General features: G+C 37.2%; 2 protein-coding genes across 3 annotated transcripts in view; one reads left to right on the top strand and one right to left on the bottom strand.

Annotated features, from left to right (window-relative positions):
• The window catches only part of RPRD1A (regulation of nuclear pre-mRNA domain containing 1A), a 61,726-nt gene extending 55,033 nt beyond the window's left edge, over positions 1-6,693 (top strand). The window contains exon 7 of the mRNA XM_006919962.3: positions 5,241-6,693. Within this exon, the coding sequence (XP_006920024.1) occupies positions 5,241-5,390 (150 nt within the window). The 3' untranslated portion in view covers positions 5,391-6,693. The remainder of the gene's footprint in view (positions 1-5,240) is intronic.
• An 8,860-nt stretch (positions 6,694-15,553) lies between these two features.
• Positions 15,554-20,744, bottom strand: CUNH18orf21 (chromosome unknown C18orf21 homolog). Of its 2 annotated transcripts, XM_006919963.3 has the most exons (5): positions 20,584-20,741; positions 20,479-20,501; positions 19,482-19,681; positions 17,716-17,915; positions 15,554-15,876 (listed from the first exon to the last, which is right to left on the bottom strand). In XM_006919963.3, the coding sequence occupies exons 1-5, from the start codon at positions 20,658-20,660 to the stop codon at positions 15,723-15,725; spliced, it is 654 nt and encodes a 217-aa protein (XP_006920025.1). In that variant the 5' UTR covers positions 20,661-20,741; the 3' UTR covers positions 15,554-15,722. The 2 variants fall into 2 exon arrangements, with proteins under 2 accessions (XP_006920025.1, XP_006920026.1); XM_006919964.3 differs by lacking the exon at positions 17,716-17,915 and having other exon boundaries at positions 20,584-20,744.
• Between the last annotated feature and the right edge of the window lie 2,321 nt (positions 20,745-23,065).

Genomic DNA, 23,065 nt, shown 5'->3' on the forward strand with positions numbered 1-23,065 from the left:
TGTCTGGATTATTTCATTTAGCATAATGTTTTCAGGGCTCTTCCATGTTGTAGATATATCAGTAGAATTTCATTTCTTTTTATATTATAATATTATATCCCTATAATATTACATTATAGGGATATACCACACTTTGTCTCTCTGTTTCATCAGTTGGTAGATATTTGGAATTTTTTTCTACTTTTTGATGCTTATCAGTGATGTTGCTATGAACATTCATATATGAATTTTTGTGTGGACATACATTTTCATTTCTCTTTTGTATATTCCTAGGAGTAGAATTGCTGGGTTATATGGTAACCATGACATTTTCAGGAACTACCTGTTTCCCACAGTGGCTGCACCTTTTTACATTTCCATCAACTGTGTATGAAGGTTCCCGTTTCTCCACATCCTTGTCATCAGCTGCCTTTTTGATTATAGCCATTCCAGTGGGTATGAAACGATATCTCATTGTGGTCTTGATTTGCATCAAAAGCCTTGTAAACCCACAGAATAGACAAAATACTATACATTTGCAGTGAAAGCAGTATATATCAGTTTAGTATTTATTGTTAAGGAAAGGGACTTAATTTTTAAAGGTTTGGCTTTGGGGCATTTTTTCAGTTTAAAATTTTAAAATCCAGGTCCTTCCACTTAGGGCCTGAAACAATTTTTTTAAAAGTTATTTGAGTTAAAACACAAAATAAGTTTTTTGAAAGCTGTTTTTACAAATGCACATTTAGTTAGAAAAGAATAAGGTTGTGAAAGGGATTTATAAAATCTGTAGTATCTTTGCCTGTTGATTGGCTTGTCAGATTAGGCTGCCACACCCCTGACTTTCCTTGATGCATGTGCACCATTGATTTCACATGTGCCACTGATTTCACGTTTGCGGTTTCTTTTTTATGCTTGGTAATATTTTTGGTTTACTAGTAGAACAAAGAGACATTTCTTTTTCTAGTTTTATTGAGGTAAAATTGACAAAATTGTATATATTTAAAGTGTACAGTGTAATGATTTAACATATATATCTTCTGAAATGATTACCACAGTCAGGTTACGTCTATCACCTCATGTAGAAACCTTGTGTGTGTGTTGAGAACACCTAAGGTCTATTCTCAACAAATTTCAAGTACATGACAAGTAACTATCGTCAACTGTGCTGTGCATTAGATCTCCAGAGCTTATTCATCTTATAACTGAGTACTTGTACTCTTTTACCAGCATCTTGCTTTCTCCTCTATGCCTCTGCCACACCAGCCCCTGATAACCACCATTCTACTGTTTCTGTTAGTTGACTTTTTTTTTTAGATTTTAGATATAAGTGAGATTATATAGTATTTGTCTTTGTCTTCAGATATAAGTGAGATTAGATAGTATTTGTCTTTGTCTGGCTAATTTATTTAGCATAATGTCTTTTGGATTTGTCTATGTTATTGCAAATGGCAGGGTTTCCTTCTTTCTCATGGCTGTGTAATATTTCGTTATATGTGTATGTACCACATCTTCTTTATCCATTCATCTGTCGACAGACTTAGGTTGTTTCCATATATTCGCTAGTGCGAATAATGCTGCAGTGAACAAGGGGGTGCAGGATCTCTAAAAGGTACCTCCCAGCTGTCTTATTCCCCATTTCTCTCCTACAAACTAGTTGGCCCACAGTTTAGCCATTATTATGAATCTCCTAATTGCCTTTCACCGTAGCCTGCACTGTTCTTGATAGCACTCTTAGGTGTGAAGTTGTCCCTGCTGCGTTATTGTAAATAAAGTCAGTTCCTTTGTAAAGAAGTTAGGATCTGTCTGTTTTACTGCCTGTTTCTTCCCTAAAACAAAATCTTTTAGTCTGAGCTCTGGACAATGGCAGGGCTTTCTTTGAATGCTACCCCTCCTGTAGGAACTGAGCTCCTGTAGGAACTGAGTTCCTGGTGAAAAGGAGGGGTGCAGCAGCATTTGTTCCTCTCAGCTTGCTGTTTCTGGTATAGATCACCACCTCCTGAGTTGGGGACAAGGGTTATCAGGGCCCCAGTATTCTCTCTCAGCTTGCCGCATCCAAGGTGGACCCTCTGTTTCACCAGCGAAGGCTGAGCAGAAGGGAGGCCCCAGGCTCTTAATTACACTGTCCTGAGACTTGGCCTCAGCAACAGGTAGCTGGGGGGTGGGATAAGAAGTACTTTTGTCCTGCTTTTAGGAATAAAAAGCCCTTTGACTGGGAGGTGCAGGGAGAGTGATTTCTGTGTTCATGCTGCAGCAGTCTGGAGTCTGCCTTACTGAACTGGGAGTGGGGGGAGGGAGTATCTTGGTTTAGATTCCATAGATTCTTGCCTTTTTTGCTGAATTTTCTTAGATTTTCTTGAATGGATGTTTCTTCTGCCCTTAGGATCATTTATAGAGGCTTTAAATGATTGTTGTGGTTTTTAAAAATAGTTTTCACCAGTTTCACTGGTGAAGTGTGGAGTGGGTCAGTTGTGTTCATCGTGCTGCCATGCCGGAAGTCGGTCTCTAGGTCTAGGAAGTCAGTCTGAAACTTGAAGTTTCTGAATCCTTAATCCCCTCATTTTTTGTTTACTTATAAAGTAGTCTTAATTCTCCCCCTACATTGTTCCATTTTATTCTCATATTACCCAACTTTATTTTCTTTATTATATTTGTGCCTGAAATAATATTTACATGTTTTTTTATGGCTCCTTCCCCTGAAATGTTAGCTTCATGAAGGCAAGAGACTTCATCTGTTTTGTTTTAACACTGTATCTCCAATGCTTAATAAAGATAAACTTGCCATATTCCAAGTACTGCCATCACAACACCTAAGTCAGTGGAGCAGAGAGGGTTGTAATGATTCTTACCTAAGACTGCCATCACAACACCTAAGTGGAGCAGAGAGGGTTGTAATGATTCTTACCTAAAAGGAATACAATCATTATCATCCATCAGAATCAAAGTTAATAGACACATCTTATTGTAAGCATCGTTGCCATAAGAAACTGACCCAACGAATCTTAGAGCCCCTTTCTAGACCACCAGCAATGCAATTTAAAACTTTTAGGACTATGGCCTGGTTTAATCCAGTTTTGTCTTCAGGCTAACATCAGTCAGTTTTCCACAGCTACTTAAATCTTCTGTCTTTAGGACGAAAGCCTGCCTGTGACAATAGCAAAAAGCTTTTGACTACAACTTTTTGTTCTTAACTTGGAAACGTATGTTTTCACATGTTTATGAAGGATAACGACTCTTCTAGTAGGGTTATTGAAAAGATTAAAATAAGCAGTCATATTTTAATGCCTAGCATATAATAAACACTCAATAAATATTAGCTTTTGTTTATGTTTACCAATTTTTTGTTTGCAGCATATACCAGTTGGCTGATGGCTTTTAATTGCTACATACCATTTGAATTAAAGGATTAAGAGAAATCTTAATTGAAGAACAGCTTATTTGGATGCTAGAAATTAGAAATTAGGGTAGGCAGTAATGACCACTAAAGGCACATATGACATTTCTCAAAATGTCTGGCCTCAAGAAGAGCGGAGAGTGATCACTTTTGAGCATATTTGAATACCATCTTAATATTTTGTGAGACAGATGGAATGTGGAGATGTGTAATGCAGTCCTACTGAGAAGTATGCATCAAGAATTGGAAATACCCTGGTGCTTATCTTTTGTATGCCATAGGGCTATTATGCTGAAACCTACCCAATATTCCTGTGTGTATCACTGGTAAAGGGAAAAGGGAAGAGAAAAATCATATCTTGAGATTATAGATCCCTATTAAACTCTCTTTTACTGTACCTTGATCTTCTTGATAGATTAGAAATGCAGGGATATGTAAGACATGGTGAGAATTGACACCTTGTGCCCCGCAAAACTATCATTGATTTATCCAGCTTTCAGCCTTGCCTGCTTTTTCTGTCAGTGTACCCATTTCCCCATGCTTCAGAATCCTTCTTTCCCCCATTCTCTTACAGCAGTTGGATTATAGTAATTCTGACAAATCCCTTTCCCCAGATGTAGTTATTCTTTGAAAGAGGAGACTCAATTATACAAAGAAACTTCACTAGTTGATTTCATTTTAGGCTGAAAAACTAGTGAAGTGGCTCACAATTCTGACTGTGTTAGCATCATTTTGGGAGCTTTTAAAAATTCATAAGCTCTGGACCCACTTTTAGAGATTTTCATTTAATTCATATGTAGTGGGGCTAGAGTTCTCTCGAAAAATCTGCGTTTCTTCAGAACTTCCCTAGGTGATTCTGATGTGCAGTTGGAGTTGAGAAACACTAACAAAGGGTAGGTCTGTCTGAAATGAAAGCTTATCACTCACCTGCTCTGTCATCTTCATGAGATCAGCCTTGGTCAGAGGAAAGGAAAAGGTTCTAGTATTTCTAGAAGGAAGAGTACCCATTTTCTAGATTTCCCCTTCATATCCAACCTCCACTAGGTGATGGAATATAGAAGGATCTCTCTCCTCATGTAAGAGTCTAGAAACTACAGAAAATGGGCCCCTGTAAGCTCAACAGGATCTTGATTGGTTTTCAGTCTCTGAATCCCTGGGCTACTGTTTCCAGGGTTCCTAACCTTTTTTTGTGCCATTGGAATCCTTTGGTGGGCTGGCAAAGTCTTGGACCCCTTCTCAAGTTAAATATTTTAAGTGTAGATAATAAAATGCATAGCATTACAAAGGAAATAAGTTACATTGAAGTATAGTTACTGAAATAATAAAATTTGTACAATCATATATGCTTCTATGTCGACACATTAAATAGCATTTAGTGGTTGATCTAATGACTGTAATTTCAAAGTAGCTGTAAATGTAAACAATATTTCAAGATAGCTGTAAAACACAGTAATATAATATTGAAGCAGTCGGTTTCTATTGGAGACAGACTCCTGTGGTTTGTTGCCAACATTCACAATAGAAAACAATACTTAATTTTAGTTTAGGTTTATGAAAATAAATATGTAATTTTTCTTATTCAAGCTCAAGGACACCTGAAAATCTTATTGCTGAGGTTGAGTATATTAACATGTTAATCTTTTTACATGTGCGAAACAGCAGCTTAAGGTTGTGGGTTTTCATCATCATCATACAGTTTACCTAGTTGTATATTTCCAAAGTCTCTCTTTTCATCCTGAAATTCACATTGTAATCATCTTTTTTTTATTCAGCATTAACTGAGTGTAGTACCAGATTTTATGCAGAGCATTAGCTAGATAACACTTCCCCGAACTGCCAGAATGCTAATGGAAGTTATTTGATGTTACAGGAATACAAGCGCAAGTTAGCCAGAGTTTCCCTGGTACGCAAAGAACTCAGGTCCCGGATCCAGAGCCTGCCAGACTTATCTCGGTTGCCCAATGTCACCGGCAGCCACATGCACCTGCCCTTTGCAGGGGACATCTACAGTGAAGATTGACAACCAGTCTCTTTCCAGGGCCCAGGACTTTGCAGGAGATGGAGACAGGTTAGGTGGATAGTCCTGTAGCGTTATTTTTGTATATTGTTGAGAGAGTGACATTAACAAACAACAAAAAAAAGACAAGTAATTTATAAAATTGTTTAAAATGTTGGTTTGTTTACTATTTTATTGGTAAGTTAACATTGACTTAGTTTAAACAAAGTGATCTCTGTGTATTACGAAGCTCACAAATAGTGATTATTTTCGAAAGCTCTTTTGTAAATTTTTTTGATCCAGGGCCTTGTGAGAAATTTCATGTTGCTATTTCTTCATGTATTTTCAAATGTTTTTCTTTATTTTCTTTAGTATCTAATCACTGTATAGTATGTAATTTCTAAAGGGTAAGAACTAACCAGGAGTTGATTGAGACTTGATTATGGGATAGTTAGGACTTGATCGTAGAAGGGACTAAATGTTCTAACTTAATCTTAACCCTTCTCCCCAACCAAAATATCAGTTCTGTCCCTCTCAATGCTTTTGATTTCTTATTTCCAAAAGCATTTGACACTAAACATGGATATCATTTTTAGGGTCAGATCAGAGGTTAGAGTAAGTTTAATGAAAGCACCATAGGGGTCCCATTCCAACTGCCAGTGTAGAATAAGAGGAGTGTTAAAAAGGGACCCCACTGATTAAACTATTTAGAATTATGTGATAAAATTAATATGAAATGCTTTGGAAATGTTATAAATTTTGATATTCTACCAAGAGGACAGCTTTTATTCTGGAACTGATTTCTATTTGTCAAATCAGCCTCCTTTTAACATAATCGATCCCTTTAACATAAGCCATCTATGGGATTAAAAGAAACAAAATAATGATACTTTATTAGTCCCTTAGTCATTTAACTTTAAAAACAATGGTATTTTTAGCTCTAATATCTGAAGAACAATATTCATTAATGTTCAGTAAAGTAGCCTGGAACATTTTTAATGTTTCCTTAAGATTTTTGAATGGCTGTATATTTGGAAATTGAGCAGTGCTATACTACAGGGTAGATCTGGTAAATATTATATTTGTATATTTAGAATTACCAAAACAAATGTACTTTTACCTTTTATTTCTAACCCTGTGTTAGAGCAGTTGCATGCTCTTCTGCTTTCCTTTAAAATCGCATTGTTAAGCTGTGGATTTGTACTCAATAATGACTTAGGATAAATATTTTTTTCATTCATTACTTTACATACTAGACATTTTCTTTTTGCTGTAAGCAGATTTAAATTAGATAGTCAATAAAACATCTTTAAATCCCTCAAGCCAATTATGTCTCACTAGTCTGAATGGCTTCACTCTTTCTTCCTTAGTATTAGAGATTATAGTTAAACTGAATTTATATGTGAAGGAGAAAGAAAATATTTATTTTTAATAGCCAATAATTCTGGCAACAGTGCTTTTTAACAATTTGACCTCTCTCCAAAACAGAGCCACAGATAAGTTGTCTCCATCCATTTATGGTTTCTATTCCAAAGTGTTTTAGTCACCTGTTGGGAGTCGGGGCACATTTTCTCACTGAAACAATAACAATTAGGTTCCCTGTGAACACGACCACAGAAGACTCACCTGGGAACCCAATCTACTTAACCATGAATGTAGTTCATGTTGATGGGAATCAATATAGTTGACAAATTACGAATAGATCCTGACCAGCATTTGTATGTAACATTGTAACATCAGTCTAACTAAAGAAATGGTGTGCAGCAGCCAGATTCACACATCGAGGTGTCTGTCTGATGTACCTCTGTCCCTTAGTATAGGATATGGAAGAAAAAGATTTAGCTTGGGGCGTGTGTATATATACCAAATGCACACTTATAAAAACCCATTATAAAAGTATACTACATAAGTTAGGGTTTTTTTCTTAAAGTAAAAGCAAAAACTTATATATTAAGTTATTTCCAACATCTTGACCTTATTTATGATCTGCTAAAGTGGTGATTCATCCATTCAAAATATATTTTTTTCCATTTGAAACTAATTTATAAACTATGATTTCTTGGGAATATTTGAAATCTATTAGAAGTTCATTGAAATATTTTCACTGTTTAAGACAGACTTCTGACTTAGATACAGATTTTAATGTCAGTATCTGCTCTAAATATTTATTATAAAAATGCATTATTTTTTTAAAGAGCTTGATGCAGTTCGTGATAAGTGATAGCGCTCAGCCTGAATCCTACCCCTAATCCCACCCTTTGACCAGTCCTCCTCAAATCTTCAGTTGTTGGTTAATTCACTAAATGTAAACACAAATGATATGATCTGGTTTAGAAGTTATGTTTTCAGCCTTATGATAGTTTACATGGTAAGCCTTAGCAGTAAATAGTCTTCTAAAAGGTAGACTACTTCTAAGATGAGGGGTTAGGTAGGGATACTATGATAACAGATTCTAAATCATGAGCATTTTTTCCACTGTGTATGTGATATAAATCATCCATCTTTGAGTGCAGTTTAGCCTGGCCCTTCAAAAGAAAAGCATCTCAGTACAACTTGCGGAAGGGGTACTGTGGTTCGAATGGGTATCATCATCACTTTTCTCCACAAACAGTGCAGAGAGCTGTCTGGAGTGGCAATTTGAACAGATTCCCTGGCGTTCCCTCTGCTCCTTCCATCGCTACAGTAAGTAAAAGAATCACATGGGGCAACCCGGGGGTCTGAGAAAATCAGCTGTGCTTAGTAGCCAACCTCTCCCTGTAGGAAATCCAATCCAGATGCAGCTACTTTCCTGCCTTTTCTCCCATGTACTCTGAATTATGGTTTTTCTATAAAAACTTCAAAATCAGGAAAATCTGGGATGACCTGGTCAGCTTGATTTGCAAAATTAAAAGAATAAAACTTGGTTGTCCGTTGTCACTGTAGATGAGTGACTCATGGATTAGTTATCAAACTGGTTCTGAGAAATCGTTAGAATGAAAAAACTTAAAAGTACAAATTACTTGGGAAAGTTAGAATGTCCTTTCTGAATTTTCCATTCTAAAAATTTATATTATTTGAAATAACATAAAGCTACTAAATTTCTTTGTACTCTATCAGGAAATAGCTCCTAAAGGTATAGTCTTATTTCATAGTCGTTGCACTATAGGAAAGATTTTTAAAGTGTAAACCTAGTACTCTGTGTAGAAAGGGAGCATTGAGTTACCTACTGAATATACTTATACAGAGCATGTGTTGCCATCCGTAAGTCTAGCCATCCACACATGAGTCTGATCTGAGGTGGCATTAGCACATGGGAAGATGAAGTTTCCCTGTTTCTTTACACCTTTTTGTTTGGCTGTATCTGATGACAATATAAGATGTTCTTAATAAAGTTTTATGTTCTTTTTGAAACGTGTGGATTATTTTTGTGAGTCTAATTGGATATGGGGTGTGGAGGGGAGAGATTAATGGACTGGGAGGGAAGGAAAGTATTGGAAGTTCTCAGCGATGTTAGAGTAGAGAAACTGCTGAAGGAGATTCCCTTTGCTTGGCCAGTGATTCCCAAACTTGAGAGAACATCAGAATTTCTTGGAGGGCTTAGTAAACTATAGATTGCTGGCCCCACCACGGAGCTTCTGGGGTAAGGACTGATAGTTTCCATTTGTAACAATTTGATGTTTGATGCGCTGGGTTTAGGAACCACATCTTGACAACCCTGCTTTAGACCAGCTTTTGAACTCCATGACTTGCTTCATCATTTAAAATTCCAGATAATTCCAAGTAATAAGATAATAAAGTATAGGTTTTGCAGTCATTATACAGCAGGTTCCTTATAGGCAGAGTACAAGACCAGATCTTCATTTGTGACCTACTGCTCAGTAGTGCTTAAGTGCTGTTGAGTGAACAGATTCACTTAGTACCTTGAACTCCTTCTTTGGAGCACAGGCCTCTCACCACACCTTGAATTTAAAGCAGAATTGGGGAATACTAGAAATCTGGGGATCTCTGGGGCAGTGTTTGCCAAACTTCTTTAATAAGACTCACTTGGGACATTTGTAGAAAGGGCACATAGCAACTGAATCAAATTTCTGTGCCGCTTATCATCTAGAAAGTGGGAAATGTAGTCCTCTGGCCAGCACCCCAGTTCTTCATTTCTGGATGGGAGAATTATTTAGATCTATACACTCTACGTGTAATTCCAACATACTGAAACAAAAACCCAAAACATAGATACTTAACACCATTACCCAGTCTTTATAGGAGCTTTTTGTGATTTTTTTTTCCCCTAAGATCAGAATGAAATGATGAAATAATCTGAAATGACTGATCTAATGATCTGTCTGGAGATTTTACATTTTTAAAAATTTTTTTAAATACTTTATTTTTAAAAGTTCAAAGACATACTTTAAATATTGTAGATTATATTTTCTGCATATGTATGTATATAATCGCATATTGAAGATAGTAAGAAAATGTTCTCTAAAAAGCTGATAGGTCTGAAAAGATAAATTTTAAAAATTTAATATCAAGACAAGGTTAAGGACTTAAAAGATTGGAATGAATATATAAAAAACTATAAACACCTGTACCATTTCATTCTCTTTTGTCTGTTAACTTTAATGACAGTTGATTATTGTACCCAAGGTTTAAAACCAACATTTTGGGAATGCTCAATTTATAAAAGTATGTTGATTCCAAAACTGTTGCTAGTTTCCATCCTTGAGAAAAGTAAAAGATAACTTGGAATTAATTTAGAGAAACTCGTGTGTATATCTCTTGTACTTACAACTATAGATTGAGCCATTACAGGAAGACCCAACCGGGACTAGAAGGACCCCTTGTACATAACTTACAAGATTGAACCACATGGATTTTCTACATTTAATGAAGTGAATTCATAGATCAGATAGACTTTTCTTAACCTCCAGTACCTATATGCTCCTCAAGAAAGCAGCCACCAAATTAAGTCTGTCACTTGTTAGAACACCAGACTGTCTTATACTTAAAACAACCAGACAGAAGACACATGAGACAAGTGTGGATATTGTTAAAGAAAAATCACTTTCTCTAACATTTGTTAAAATGTTAAGGAAGACTTTATTCAGGACTTTTGCAAAAGATATCAAGACTATACTAATAAGAGAGGAAGGTGGGTTTCATATCCAAATATGTCAGAGGCAGCTGGGCATCTATGGCCAAGGAGCAAAGTGAGGGCATCAATGGATGAGAAATTATTAAGAGGATACATCAAGGGTGGGGGAATTCTCACCAAACTGAGTTAGCAGGATTCTTACTAAAACTGGACTAGGGAAACCAAAGACAGAGCCCAAGAATAAGGCCTACTTGAAAAGAGAGCTCAGAGAAGATTGTCTAAAGTTTGGTCAAGAAGAGAGTCTTTGTCAATATAATCAACAAAAATATTTTTATAAATACTTCAAAACAGTTGGCCTACATCATTAGTGAGGTGCACTCAGGGACAGCCACCATGGAATAATGCTAGATCTAATGGTTTTATTGTTGGTGTTGATATTCATAGATTTTATAGATTTTTTTTTGATCAATTATGATTATAGCAGAAAGAGCTTAAGCACTTTCAATACGCCATCCACTCTTCTAGGTGTTTTTCATGTACATCATATTGAGTCTATTTCATAGCATCTTTATGAGGTAAGTATTATTTTCCTCATTTTACATGTAAAGAAACAGACTCAGAGAAATTAACAATTGCCAAAGATTAAGCAGTGAATAAATAGCACAGCCAGGTTCCATGGAGTAAGACCACAAGGACTACAATCTTAACAAGTAGGCTATACCAAACACACAAGTAATTCTTAGAATTAAGAACCTTAATGGAATAATTAATTGTTAAAGAAAAGGTACTGTTATTTGGTTGAAGGGTTAAAACATTCTAGTGGGCATTTGGTAATGTTAAATTTTAAATATAAGAACTCAGTATTTTTAAGAATTTATGTTTCTGAGCTCTGCCTCTGGAGTGGTCTAGTGTAGCAATACCATATCTATGCCTCAATAAAAGTATCCCCAACATTCTATATCTGGCATTATTACTGATTTCTGCAGGGATTCTTAGAGAGTGGCTGCTGCCATATTTTAGGGCTGAGAGAACAAAGGTGGTCCTGGGACTTTGTAAGAAAGCAAGGAGGATGCTTTCAAAGTTCTGATGGAATCAAAAGAATGAAGCAGTCAGCTTAAAGGGGGCTCTTAAGGGCCAAGATGTAACAATTTGAGCATCAAAATAGAGAATACAAATTGTATTTAATTAAAACAAATAGTCTGTGAAAGATTGTCTCCATAATATTTTTTAAAAGAAAAAAATGGGATTTTCTTTTTAAATAACTAGTATTATTCAGAAAAATTCCTATTTATATTTACTCTAAGTTTAGTCCCAGGACAGATAGAAGCATATCGAACATTTTCTAGCTGAGTTATACTTTGGGGTTACAGCCCCCACAGAGCTCAGACTGCGAGGCACCCAGGCATGAATCTTACCAGCCTGTGTGAGAAGAGCTGTGCAGAGGCAGGTACGGGGTGCCTTCCAAGTCCAGTGGAGACACTCGAGTTAAGCCTATGGTCAGAGTTTTGAGCATTTCTGTGTGTTATATGTCAATAAATGGTTTACTGAAAGAAAAAAAAAAATGCTGAGAGGAAGGATTCAGTAGAGAAGCTGAAGATGAAGAAGGCAGGGCTATTCCATCGACCAAGAGCCCTGAGTCAGAGGAGGAGTGACATCCAGACTAGATTGCTCTGTGAGGTAGGAGAAAGCCTGTCTCTTCTAATCTTTAACAGGGGAGAAGCAAGAAAGGGAGGCACTGCTGAGAAAATTAGAGGAAGATTTAAAGCAGAGCAATGTCTCAAATGTGCAAGCGTGTTTTGAGTCCCACTGTCCATCTCTGTAGTGATACACTTAGGAACATTACTTAGAGTGCTAAAATTTGAAAAGATCACATTAAAAGTTACCATTGTCTTTTTTGCAGTAAAAGCTCAAAGGGCTGTTCTGAGGGACAGCACAGAACTAAGATATGTTTGATTTTGGCCTACAGATTGTCATTGTTCTGTGACACTAATGAGACAATTATTAGATCTTCGTCCCCTCTTGCCTCTTTCCCACCCATTCCTGTTTGTCTGGTTTTCTCTCTCAAGATTCTGCTCACCCCTTCCCTCTCTGGCTGATGAGGACCTCCTTTCCTCATGATGGCTGCCTTTAGCATAGGCTTGCTGTAGTCCACAGGGTCAGTGACACGCTGATCATCACATGTTCCTGGCTCCACATGTCATGACTGGACAAGCAGCTGAGAGCTAAGTGGAGCTGTCTTCAGGAGCACTGCAGCTGGTACAAACAGGCCAGACGGCAATGGGATTGAGGTCCAGGAATCAAGAGCTGCTCAGTCAGCCCCACCATTGCCCATTTGCTGCTTCTCTTTACATGACTATCATTTCTATTTAAACCTAAGTACCAACACTATAATTTTTTAAGGTAATGTTTACTTTCATTTTTAAGAAGTTTTACTGATATAATTCACATGCGATAAAATCCACTCTTATTTTAAAGTGTAGAATTTGGTGATTTTTAGTATATTCAGAGTTGTGCAATCATTGCTAATTTTGTCACCCTAAAACTCCATATTATGTTCATGAGTAGTTATTCCCGATTCCCCTAGCGTCAAGTCAACCACTAATTATGTATTTTCTTATTCTGAGCATTTTATATCAATTGAATCATGTATTTGGCCTTTTGTGTCTGACTTCTTTCAATTAACATGCTTTCAAGTTTCATCCATGTTCTAACTGTATCAATAATGTACTTTTGCAGCTGAATGATATTCCACTGTATAGATGTCATTTTGTGTCTAACAGTTGATGAATACTTGGGTGGTTTCTACTTTTGGGCTATTATGAATAATGCTATGAATATTCATATACAAAGTTTTGTGTAGACATGCTTTCAGTCCTCTTGGGTATATACCAAGGAGTATGCTTGTTGGACATTTATTTTCTTTGGAGAATTGTCTGCTCAGATTCTTTTTTCCATGTCTTGCCTTTTTATTATTGATCTTTGAAGGTTCTTTATAATTTGGATACAAGCTCCTTAACAGTTAAGATACACGATTTGCAAATATTTTCTCTCATTCAGTGGGTTATTTTTTCACTTCTTTGATGGCATGCCTCATTTGAAGCACACAAGTTTTTAATTGTGATGAAGTCATTTTTTTTGCTGCTTGTGCTTTTGTTTCATCTAAGAAACCATTGCTTGCTTAATCCAAGGCTATGAAGACCTAGTCCTTTGTTTTTTTCTAAGAGTTTTATGTCCACACTATAGTTTTAATACCCTCGTTAGAGATACCCAAAGACCTTTTCTACCGAACAGAAGTCAAGAATCAGGTGGCATCCTTCATTTGAAACTAAGGTAACGTAAACAACTCCTCACCTAGGAGTTCCTGCTTTTACTGCTTATCTACTTCCCAGTCACGTGGCTGGAAAAGATCTTAGTTCCAAACCTAGTATGGGACAAGCAGGCTAAGGAATTTGAATTTAAATGTAGTAGTTTAGGAATATTTGCAGAGCAGCTGCTATGTGCCGGGGAGGAAACTAGGTGCTGGAGGCGCAGGCAAAATCATGCAGACCTGCGAAGAGCTCACAGGCATTTAGGGACACAATCAGAAACAGGAAACTTACAGCATCACCAGCACTGTGACGAGTGGCCCCTCATAATGCAGTGGGGTTGGAGTAGACAGCAGTCTCCAGAACCATGTGCAAAGGCCCAAAGCTGGCAAGAAGATAGTATGTTCTGAGAACTACAAAAGAGCCCAGGTGATCAGGGAGAGGGGTAAACAAACAGAAGAGCAAGAGTTCAAGAGAAACAGGTGTTCCAGTGTGAAGTTAGCCAGAAAGGTAAATTATCTGTCATGACCAAAGTATTACGCCAGATGCTGTGGACACAAAAGGATGGAAGGCCCAGCGCCACAGCCTGTGACTCAGACTAAAGCAGAATGCTGACCCTCACCATCCCTCTTTAATACTGACACTAGAAGTGTAATTTCACTTCACACAAATACGAGACCAACTGGTTACTAACCTTGGCTTTTCAGTTTACCAAGCCCTAATGAGAGAAAAATAAGTTTTAAACTTTAAGCAGCAGAGAGGCTTGGAAACATTATAAATATCTAAATTATTTATTTAGTTTTTAAATAAACAGGTTGAATTCAGTCCTAGTCTGTCATTTTTAAAAAGTATATCTGTGTTCCAGAAAAGATTTGAGATAGTTAAGCTGTTACTTGAAATAAGCCTTCACTAGAGCAAATGAAATGCCATGTATGGTGAGACATTAGCAAAGAAACAACAGGATGTTGTAAAAATGAAATATTTGGTATCCGAATCATCTAGAATCAGTAATGCCCCACATCCCACATACCTTTGCATGCAAAATAGAAATAATGTTCAGATTTTACTAATATACAGTTATGCAGGTGATTGTGGAAAAACAAGTACACACATACTTGATCCTTTTTCTGAATTAGTACTAAGACTATAGACACCTGGAAAGGAGTGAGTAGACCCTCTCATAAAGGTCTCAATTTCCTTCTGAAAATGACAATGAAAAAAACTGCTACTTAAAGGAGGAGAAATTAATATAATCAATGTCATATATATTTACTACTGACAGGACCGTTCATGTATTTTTGATCCTCACAACCACCCTGGTGAGGGAGGCACATTTCAGTCATTCTAATGAGGTTATTTTCTCCATACATACTGAAAAATGCCAAGAAGAGTTTGCTTTTGGACCCTTGTTTTTATGTATTTTAAAAATAAACAGAGCAGCCAGGGAGCTGGTCCCAGGCATCCAGGTAGTTGTAGAGGAGGCTTGTTTTTGAGCTGTACCCAGGCCTGGGGGCTACGACCCTGTCCCAAATGACCAAGAGAACAGAGCTCAACTTCTGTCACAGTGTCCGGGACTGAGAAAGCAACTGAAAAAGAGGTCTTCCCCACTGGAGATGACCCCTGGCCCAGAAGTTAAGAGCCTCTGCAGAGGCCCTGGGTCCAAGGTGCCACGTCACTGAAGCAGAGAATACAGGCGGCATACCAGTGCAGTGCCAGCCACTAGCTCTTACCAGACTGATTTTCCAGTCCTTAAGACATATTAAAATGGATTTTAAAAGACAGCTGACATTTTCTTTCCTTAACACTTAACATTATTGCCACACATCAGCTTTTGTTTTAATTAAAATCAGTTTTGAAATCATAACACTTCAGTTGGATTGTTAAAGATGTCCAAAAAAAAAAAAAGTAAGTTTTTAAAATGTTCTTTTCTAAGTTTAGTTTCAGAAATTACATTAAACATTTATTTTCATAGTCCATCCTTTACAAAGAAGATAAGAAATTTCTGAAGTCCACTTTTGGACTCTTCTGGGATTCACTTTGACTAAGCAACATTTTCAGTTGAGAGAAGCGTTTCTTTGTTTTGCTCGTATTCTTTGAGGAGCAAGTGGGTGTTGACTGTCCAGATGTAGGTGTTCTGAAAAGAAACATAAAACCACACTTAGGTATACTGACAAATGACAATTTAAAGTGTTCTTCCTGCTTAGCCTAGATAACTGCTACGAGAATCGTTTTCTGCTCTTCTGTATTATGGCCATATACAAGTCGTGGCTGTACCCAGCACAGTTACTCCTAACTGAATAGGCTATAGGCAACATTTAGTTGGTATACTGAGTGGTTCTTGAAGATTCTATCACACGTGAAAAAGAAGGCTAAAAGTAAAGTGTCATCAGGTCTGGGTTCCTTTTAAGTCTGACATCAAGATTTGCAAGAACTTTAAAAACATATTTCTCCTTTTCAGCTCAAGACCACTTACTTTCTCAAAAGCGAAGGATCTTACCTACACATGTAGGTACCATTCCATTGTATGTTCCCCCCAGAATGTAAGCTCCATAGCGCAGACACATGGTCCTAATTGTATATTCCAGTGCTTTTTAACAGTGCTAGGCACAGAGGAGGTCCTCTAAAAATATCCACTCAATAAATGATTCCCCATCTGGTATGTGTAGATTTATGCCTTGTTCAATTTCATTCCCTCCAATTGTGTTCCACCCCCCAAACCCTTATTTGGGGTTTGCAGTCTGATCCCTGTTGTAACTCCCCATCTGTAAGATAAATGTGAAATACCTGTCTCATTCCTGCATATATCGAAGAAGCGCTCTGGTCTAAATGCAAGTGAATTATTTTAAATATGCCAAATTTTCTTTTATCTACGTTTATCCAGTAAAGTGGAAACTTCCATGATGAATTTCCATCATACCAAATATCAAAATAATTAAGAATACAGAGAAAACTAGATTTGAAATTTTAATTCTTACCCAATTTATAAACATCAAACCCAATATAAAAAAATTCAGTAAGCAGAGATAATCAGGTCCTTCCTGAATTTTGTTATTTAAGTTCGAGAAACTACCAGACTCAGTTTCTCTTTTGTAACAAAATGTTCAAAATTTCCTTTTACAGCTGCTATGGAATTAAATTTATTGACTATCATAGTGAATAGAGTGTTGAGGATTACTAAAAGTAAAACATATGTCCAGTCATTGTTAACTTAGTATCATTTGACAAATCTCTATTCAGTTAGATTTCCATAGGAATTTTTGGTAGAGGAAGTAGCAAGAACAAATGTTTAGAGCAGAAAAGTAAACTGTGAGTTTTCAGTTTTGTTGACAAATAGTATGAATTAAGGCAAAGTAAGACAGGCAGATAGAGTGGTACCAGATAGTAATGGCTGGAATGCCATGCTGGAGGTCCACATGCCTCACAGTAAGGTGCTTCTAATCAGACCAGAAGAGTTCTAAACAGGAAGACTCAAAATTCTTGTGGTCCCAGCAAAAAGTGAATAAAGACCTGAACATATAACAGCAGTAGAAAAAAAAAAAGAGAGACAGAGAAAGTGGGATAGAAACTGGTGGCTAACTGGACAAGGGCCAAGGTGGTAGGAGTTGTCAACTGTACTCTCCATTTCAGGTCAGAATGGGTATGTTTATCCACAGAATAAAGAACTCAGGAGGATGGGCAGGTTTGAGTAGTTAGCTCTGGGGACATATGGGGAGGGTGAAGTAGATATATTTAGCAGGCAGCTGAACAGGCCCAGGGAGAAGCTGATAGTAGAGGAATATAACTGGAAGTCATACAGAGATAAGAATGGAAGATATGGGAGTATATGACACAAGAAGAAAAGGGTATGGAGGAATAAAAGGGACTAAGGACAGAACTGCATGGCAAATTTAGGGAGTGTATACTAAGCAGAAAATTAGAAGAAACATGCAGGAGTTAACAATGGCAATTCAAATAGCTTAATGAATCAAGATACCTGAAAATCAGTGCTGGGCTTTTGCCTTTAGAACCAGACACATCATGATTTAGGTCTGCAGAACTTAGAGTCTTTCTCTCTGGTGTCTTCAGGCTGAGTTTACTCGTAGGAGTGGTAGGATTGCTCTTCAATGCTGATAGAAAGCTTCTACTTTTACCATGATGTTTAACTGTTCTGTTGCATGTTTTACAAGTGATCAACTACCATAAAAAGAAGAAATATTTGGCCTGATATATCTTATAATTTAATCCAATAAACTACATGTTCATTAAATTCTTATACATAGGGGTTTACACCAGGTACTACAGGGTGAGTAACTGAGGCTGCCCTCGGGGGGCTTGTAACCTAGCAGTAGGAATCAGACAAAACAAATTTAAAAGGGGAAACTCTCCAATAAAAAAATTAATGGCTAAACATTTGTATTTAAAACATCTTTTAAAATAACAAAATCTCTAGTTTTCCCATGTAAAATCATGTTTAAGGAGAACTGAGGCGACTGGGAGTGATACCCTTTACCCCTGGGATGTTCTTTATAATAGCAGTAGACATTTAGTATTTTTTGCAGATGAACTCCAAGCCTTTTCCCAACAGAACATAAAATATCACTGAACATTTAAGTGACCTTTTCAGACCCTTAGTAATTGTGTAACTATAGGTCTAAAGTAATTTATAAAGCCAATCAAATGAATTCTCACATTCTCACACCTCTTCACTTCATCAGCTCTAGAGGCTGATTTTCTTTTCAGGATTCTTTTTTCAAGAAATGGCCCATTTTCTAGCTAAATGCCTTTCTTTGACATATCTGACTCACACTGCACAGGACTCAGCCCAGGCCTCGACAAAATGAGCACAAACTAGTTCAGCTGAGAAGTACTCTGATGTTCATGAGCAAATGAAAATGCAAATGGAACATCTGCATATATCAAAGGTCAATATAACTTGCTTTATCCTTTTTTTGAAGAGACTGAATATAGGTTAAGCAGTTTTATGACAAAGCAAAATGCATTTACTTGTTCAATACTGGTAAACCCCTAAATATGGCAGTTCCAATCCAAATTGTTACTAATTAGAGTCTTGGGCCCGATTTAAGGGGTCATATTGTCCAGTGCCCAGCATAGTCAGTGCCTGGTAGGAAACGGGCACTGGAAACGTTGATAAATGTTAACACAGAAAATGTAGATAAAATGATAAAATATATCTGATACAGACCTCTAAAATAAACCATAAGTAATTTAATTTTGGTTGTTTTATTCCATTTTTATCCCCAATATTTAGCATTGTTTGGCATAAGATGACCCTCAATAAAGGTTTCATGAATGAACATAAGATGTACTTACCTTTGTTGGGCATAAACTTAAATACATACTGACATGGAGCGGGGATGACTGAAGAAGTGACACTGATACCTAATAAATAAAGTACTGCTGTTTGAAGAAAACAACCATTAACTGAAAAAAATAATTTACTGGTAGATGCAGTTCAGGCGAAGTCACATTGGTCAGCTCAAGAAATCCTCAAATTTGTGAAAAGAACTGTGCTCAACAATAAGATCTGAGAACAATTGAGAGCTCATGATGTTTGGTTTTAAGTAATTGTGACAAAAGCTATACTGATGAAACAGTAATCACTAGGAAAATATTTTATGTATATATTTTGACAATCTAAATATACTATAACAAATCTCTGAGTTATGTCCAGGCTGATTCTTAATGTCCTTTTAAGTGAAAGAAAATTCTACTTTATACATACTGGAATTGAAATCTTACCAATACACTTTTGGAGTCTTTGTACTTTTCCACAATTTTTGCTTCTTTAAAACTGAGTGTATGATTTCTTGCTTCTCGATTAAGAAGTTTCTGTATTCTGGGTGTCAGTTTGGGCTTGGGTTTGAGGCGCACTCGATAGTTATCCAGAACCAGCAACTGGAAACAGTATGGACATGTTCCTTCAAAAGTGCTTTTAGCATCTAAAATTATACAAATGAAAATCATGATTTACCAAATCAGACTATTTTGTTACCTCAAACTTTATTATAAATGTGAAAAAGTATATTATTGAATATAAGAAGGTATACATTCCCCTTAAGCAAACTCAAAACATGAGAATTTATAAAAAGATAAACTGGCAATAATTTACTTTGCAAAACACTATAATTCTATCCATTCACTCCTTTTAGCAACAGATAGTAATTCCCCTGTGTTGCTCATTTCTTGCTACTAAATAAAAAATGCTTTATGTCTCACCTATTTTACAAACACATTTATCAAAAAATAACAAATTTTACTGTGATTGTTTCTTTTTAAAATAATTAGCACAATTTAGTGGTTTGTGGGCAGGACTTTGTCTGTAGGTAGCTCTCTCAGTACAAGCTAACAGGACAGATTTGCCCTGGATCCTTTATGCAATCAAAGCACTCACTAACCATCAAAAGTTATCTTTAAAAAATTGTAGGGGAGCCCTAAACAAGTGAGGATAAGGCTGGTAAGAACTATAACATAATATCATTTAAATGCCCTGGAAATTATTAAACTGCACGGACTGCCAGAAACACTTCAAAGGCATAGCTTGACAAAATTTGTCACAGATGACTAATCGGTCAGGCAAATTAAGAAATGTCTATGACGAAACTGAGAAGCCTCTGGAGGGTTTTATGAGGGCAGTGGGTCGATCAGAGTCTCTTTTGGATAATGCTGAGCGCGGTGAGGAATGGAGTGAAGCGCGGAGGTGAGGGCCTGACACACAACCGACGGACGTTCTCCCTACCGTGTGTCGAGCTGTAGGCCCAGCTGTAAAGGAGAAAGAGACTCGTAAGAAACTAGGGAACATCTCGCCGCCCGCCTCCCGTTTCCTCTCCCGTCCCTCTCTTACAGGAGATAGCGGGCCTGGCCCGGACAGCTCTCTTGCAGTTTCCGCGCGGCAGCCTCAAGGTAATGCTTCTGCCTCATCGCCACTGCAGTACCCTCCACCCCGCAAGACCCGGTAACAAAAGGAGACTCCGGAAGCTGGATTCCGTGCGTTGCGTACTTTGACATCCAAGCTCCCTCCGGAAACAAGTGTTCTCGATCAGGAGTTCCGGATTCCTCCTGCTCTTGGCCCCGCCTCCGGGCCCAGCACGGATGCTCCTCAGACCCCATCCTGGGCGGAGACACTTGACTCGGCAGGGGTGGCAATGTAAAGGAGCCGAGTGTCCCACCCACTTCTCCTGAGAGCCTCCTTTCTGATACCCCTGTTGTCATTTCCTCAGCCTGTGTCTCCCTCTGGATTCGTGAGCCGGCGTATTGACTTTGGCTGAGGCAGGCGGATGGGGGGTGGGGGGGCGCCTCAAGGAGACCCCTGGGAGAAGCGTGGCCTCAACCTGGGAGGAGCGACTCCAGTCCAGCCTGGTCTAGGCACATGCACAAGAGAGCTGTGGGGATTTTTGTTGTTGTTTTTTCTATTTTTAATTGAAATGAAATTCAATTCATTGGCGTTTAATACATTTACAGTGTTTCACAAACGACCCTGTTGTCTAGTTCTGAAACATTTCTAGCACCCCTAAAGGAAACACCATACCCATTTGGCAGTGCTCCTCATTCTTCCCTTGCTCCCAAGCCTTGGCAACCACTAATCTGCTTTCTGTCTCTACAGATTTACTTCTTTTGGAAATTTTATATAAGTAGAATCATATTTGTGATCTTTCATGTCTGGATTCTACTTAGTGTAATGTTTTTTGAGGTTCCTTCACCTTGTAGCATGTATTAGAACCTCATTCCTTTTTATGGCTGAAGAATATTACATCATGTATACCACATGTTGTTTATCCATTCATTTGTTGATGGACATTTGAGTTGTTTCTACCTTTAGCTATTGTGACTAGTGTTGCTATGAACACGAACGTGTGTTTTTTCGAGTTCCTGTTTTCTTTTGGCTATATAGCTAGGAGTTAAATTGCTAGGTAATATGGTAATTCCATGTTTAACAAGAGTTCCAGTTTCTCCACATCCCCACCAACGCTTGTATTCTGTTTTTGTTTTTTAATTCTAACTATCCTAGTGAAATGGCATTTCATTGTGGTTTTGATTTGCATTTCCCTAATGACTAATGACATTCAGCATCTTTTGACATGTTTTGTTGGCAATTTGTATGTCTTCCAGTCCTTTGCGCATTTTTAAATTGGGTTGTTTCCCTTTGGTAGTTGTCGTAAGAGGTTTTTGTTGGTGTGTGTTTCATTTTTGTTTTTTTGAAATATATTCTGGATACTAAACCCTTATTTACCCTTCATTTTTAATTTCAGAAAGGAGTCAAGTGATAGAAAGTTTTGCAAAGAAAATGTATACATTTACATCTATATAGATACATTTTAGTTTTTCAAGAGAAAGGTTATTACTTCTGCTCTTCCCACTTTTCCTTCTTCTCTGAGGTGATCAACATTGGCATTTGGGTATCTTCTTCTGTGTCCTTACACACATAAGTACATGTATGAATGTATAAACACCACCACTCACCACACACACACACACACACACACACCCCAAAACACAAAATACCAAAACCAAAAATAGAATATTAGTTCCTAATACATAACTTCCCTTTTTCCTTAACAACAAACAAGTCACTGACATCTTTCCAGGTCAGGATAGATAGTTCTCACACATGCTTTTTAACAGCTGACAAAATTACAAAATGTAATGAACCATAATTTATTTAACCCTTTTCCTATTGATGGACATTTAAATTTTTTTCAGTGCTTTGCTAGTTCAAACGGTGCAGCAGCAAACATTTTGAATATACTGGTGCTTTTTTATTTCTTTCATCTGAATTCCTAAAAGAGAAATTACTGAATGGAATGATATGCACATTTTTTTTATTTGTTTGCCACATCATCCAAAAAAATGTAGCAATTCACACCCCCAATATCAGTGTTTGAAAAAGTTGGGTCAAATTGAATAGGTGAAATGGCAAAGACTGTCATTCACCTAAATACTAATGAGATAAAGACCCCTTTCATATTTGGACAGTTTGTATCTTCTCTTGTGAAGAGAAATCTTCTGTTAGATTGTTTATCAGTTTCTAGGAGATCTTTGTATTTTGGAGAAATTCATCCTCTGCTTGTCATATATGATTCAATACTTTATTATTTACCTCTTATCTTTGGCATGGTTTATAGCATTTTGCCATACAGAATTTTGCATGTGGTCAAACTCTTTGTTATTGGGTCTGGGTTTTCTGTGGAACTTAAAAAGGCCTTGTTTATGCTAAAGCTACATAACTATTCATCTAGATGTTTTTCGAATACTTTTCTAGTTTGATTTCTTCCATGCACATCTTTAATCAATATGAAATGTATTTTCAGTTAAGTATGAGGTAGAGC

The sequence above is a fragment of the Pteropus alecto genome, unplaced genomic scaffold (genome assembly GCF_000325575.1).
Source record: "Pteropus alecto unplaced genomic scaffold, ASM32557v1 scaffold146, whole genome shotgun sequence".
Taxonomy (NCBI): domain Eukaryota; kingdom Metazoa; phylum Chordata; class Mammalia; order Chiroptera; family Pteropodidae; genus Pteropus; species Pteropus alecto.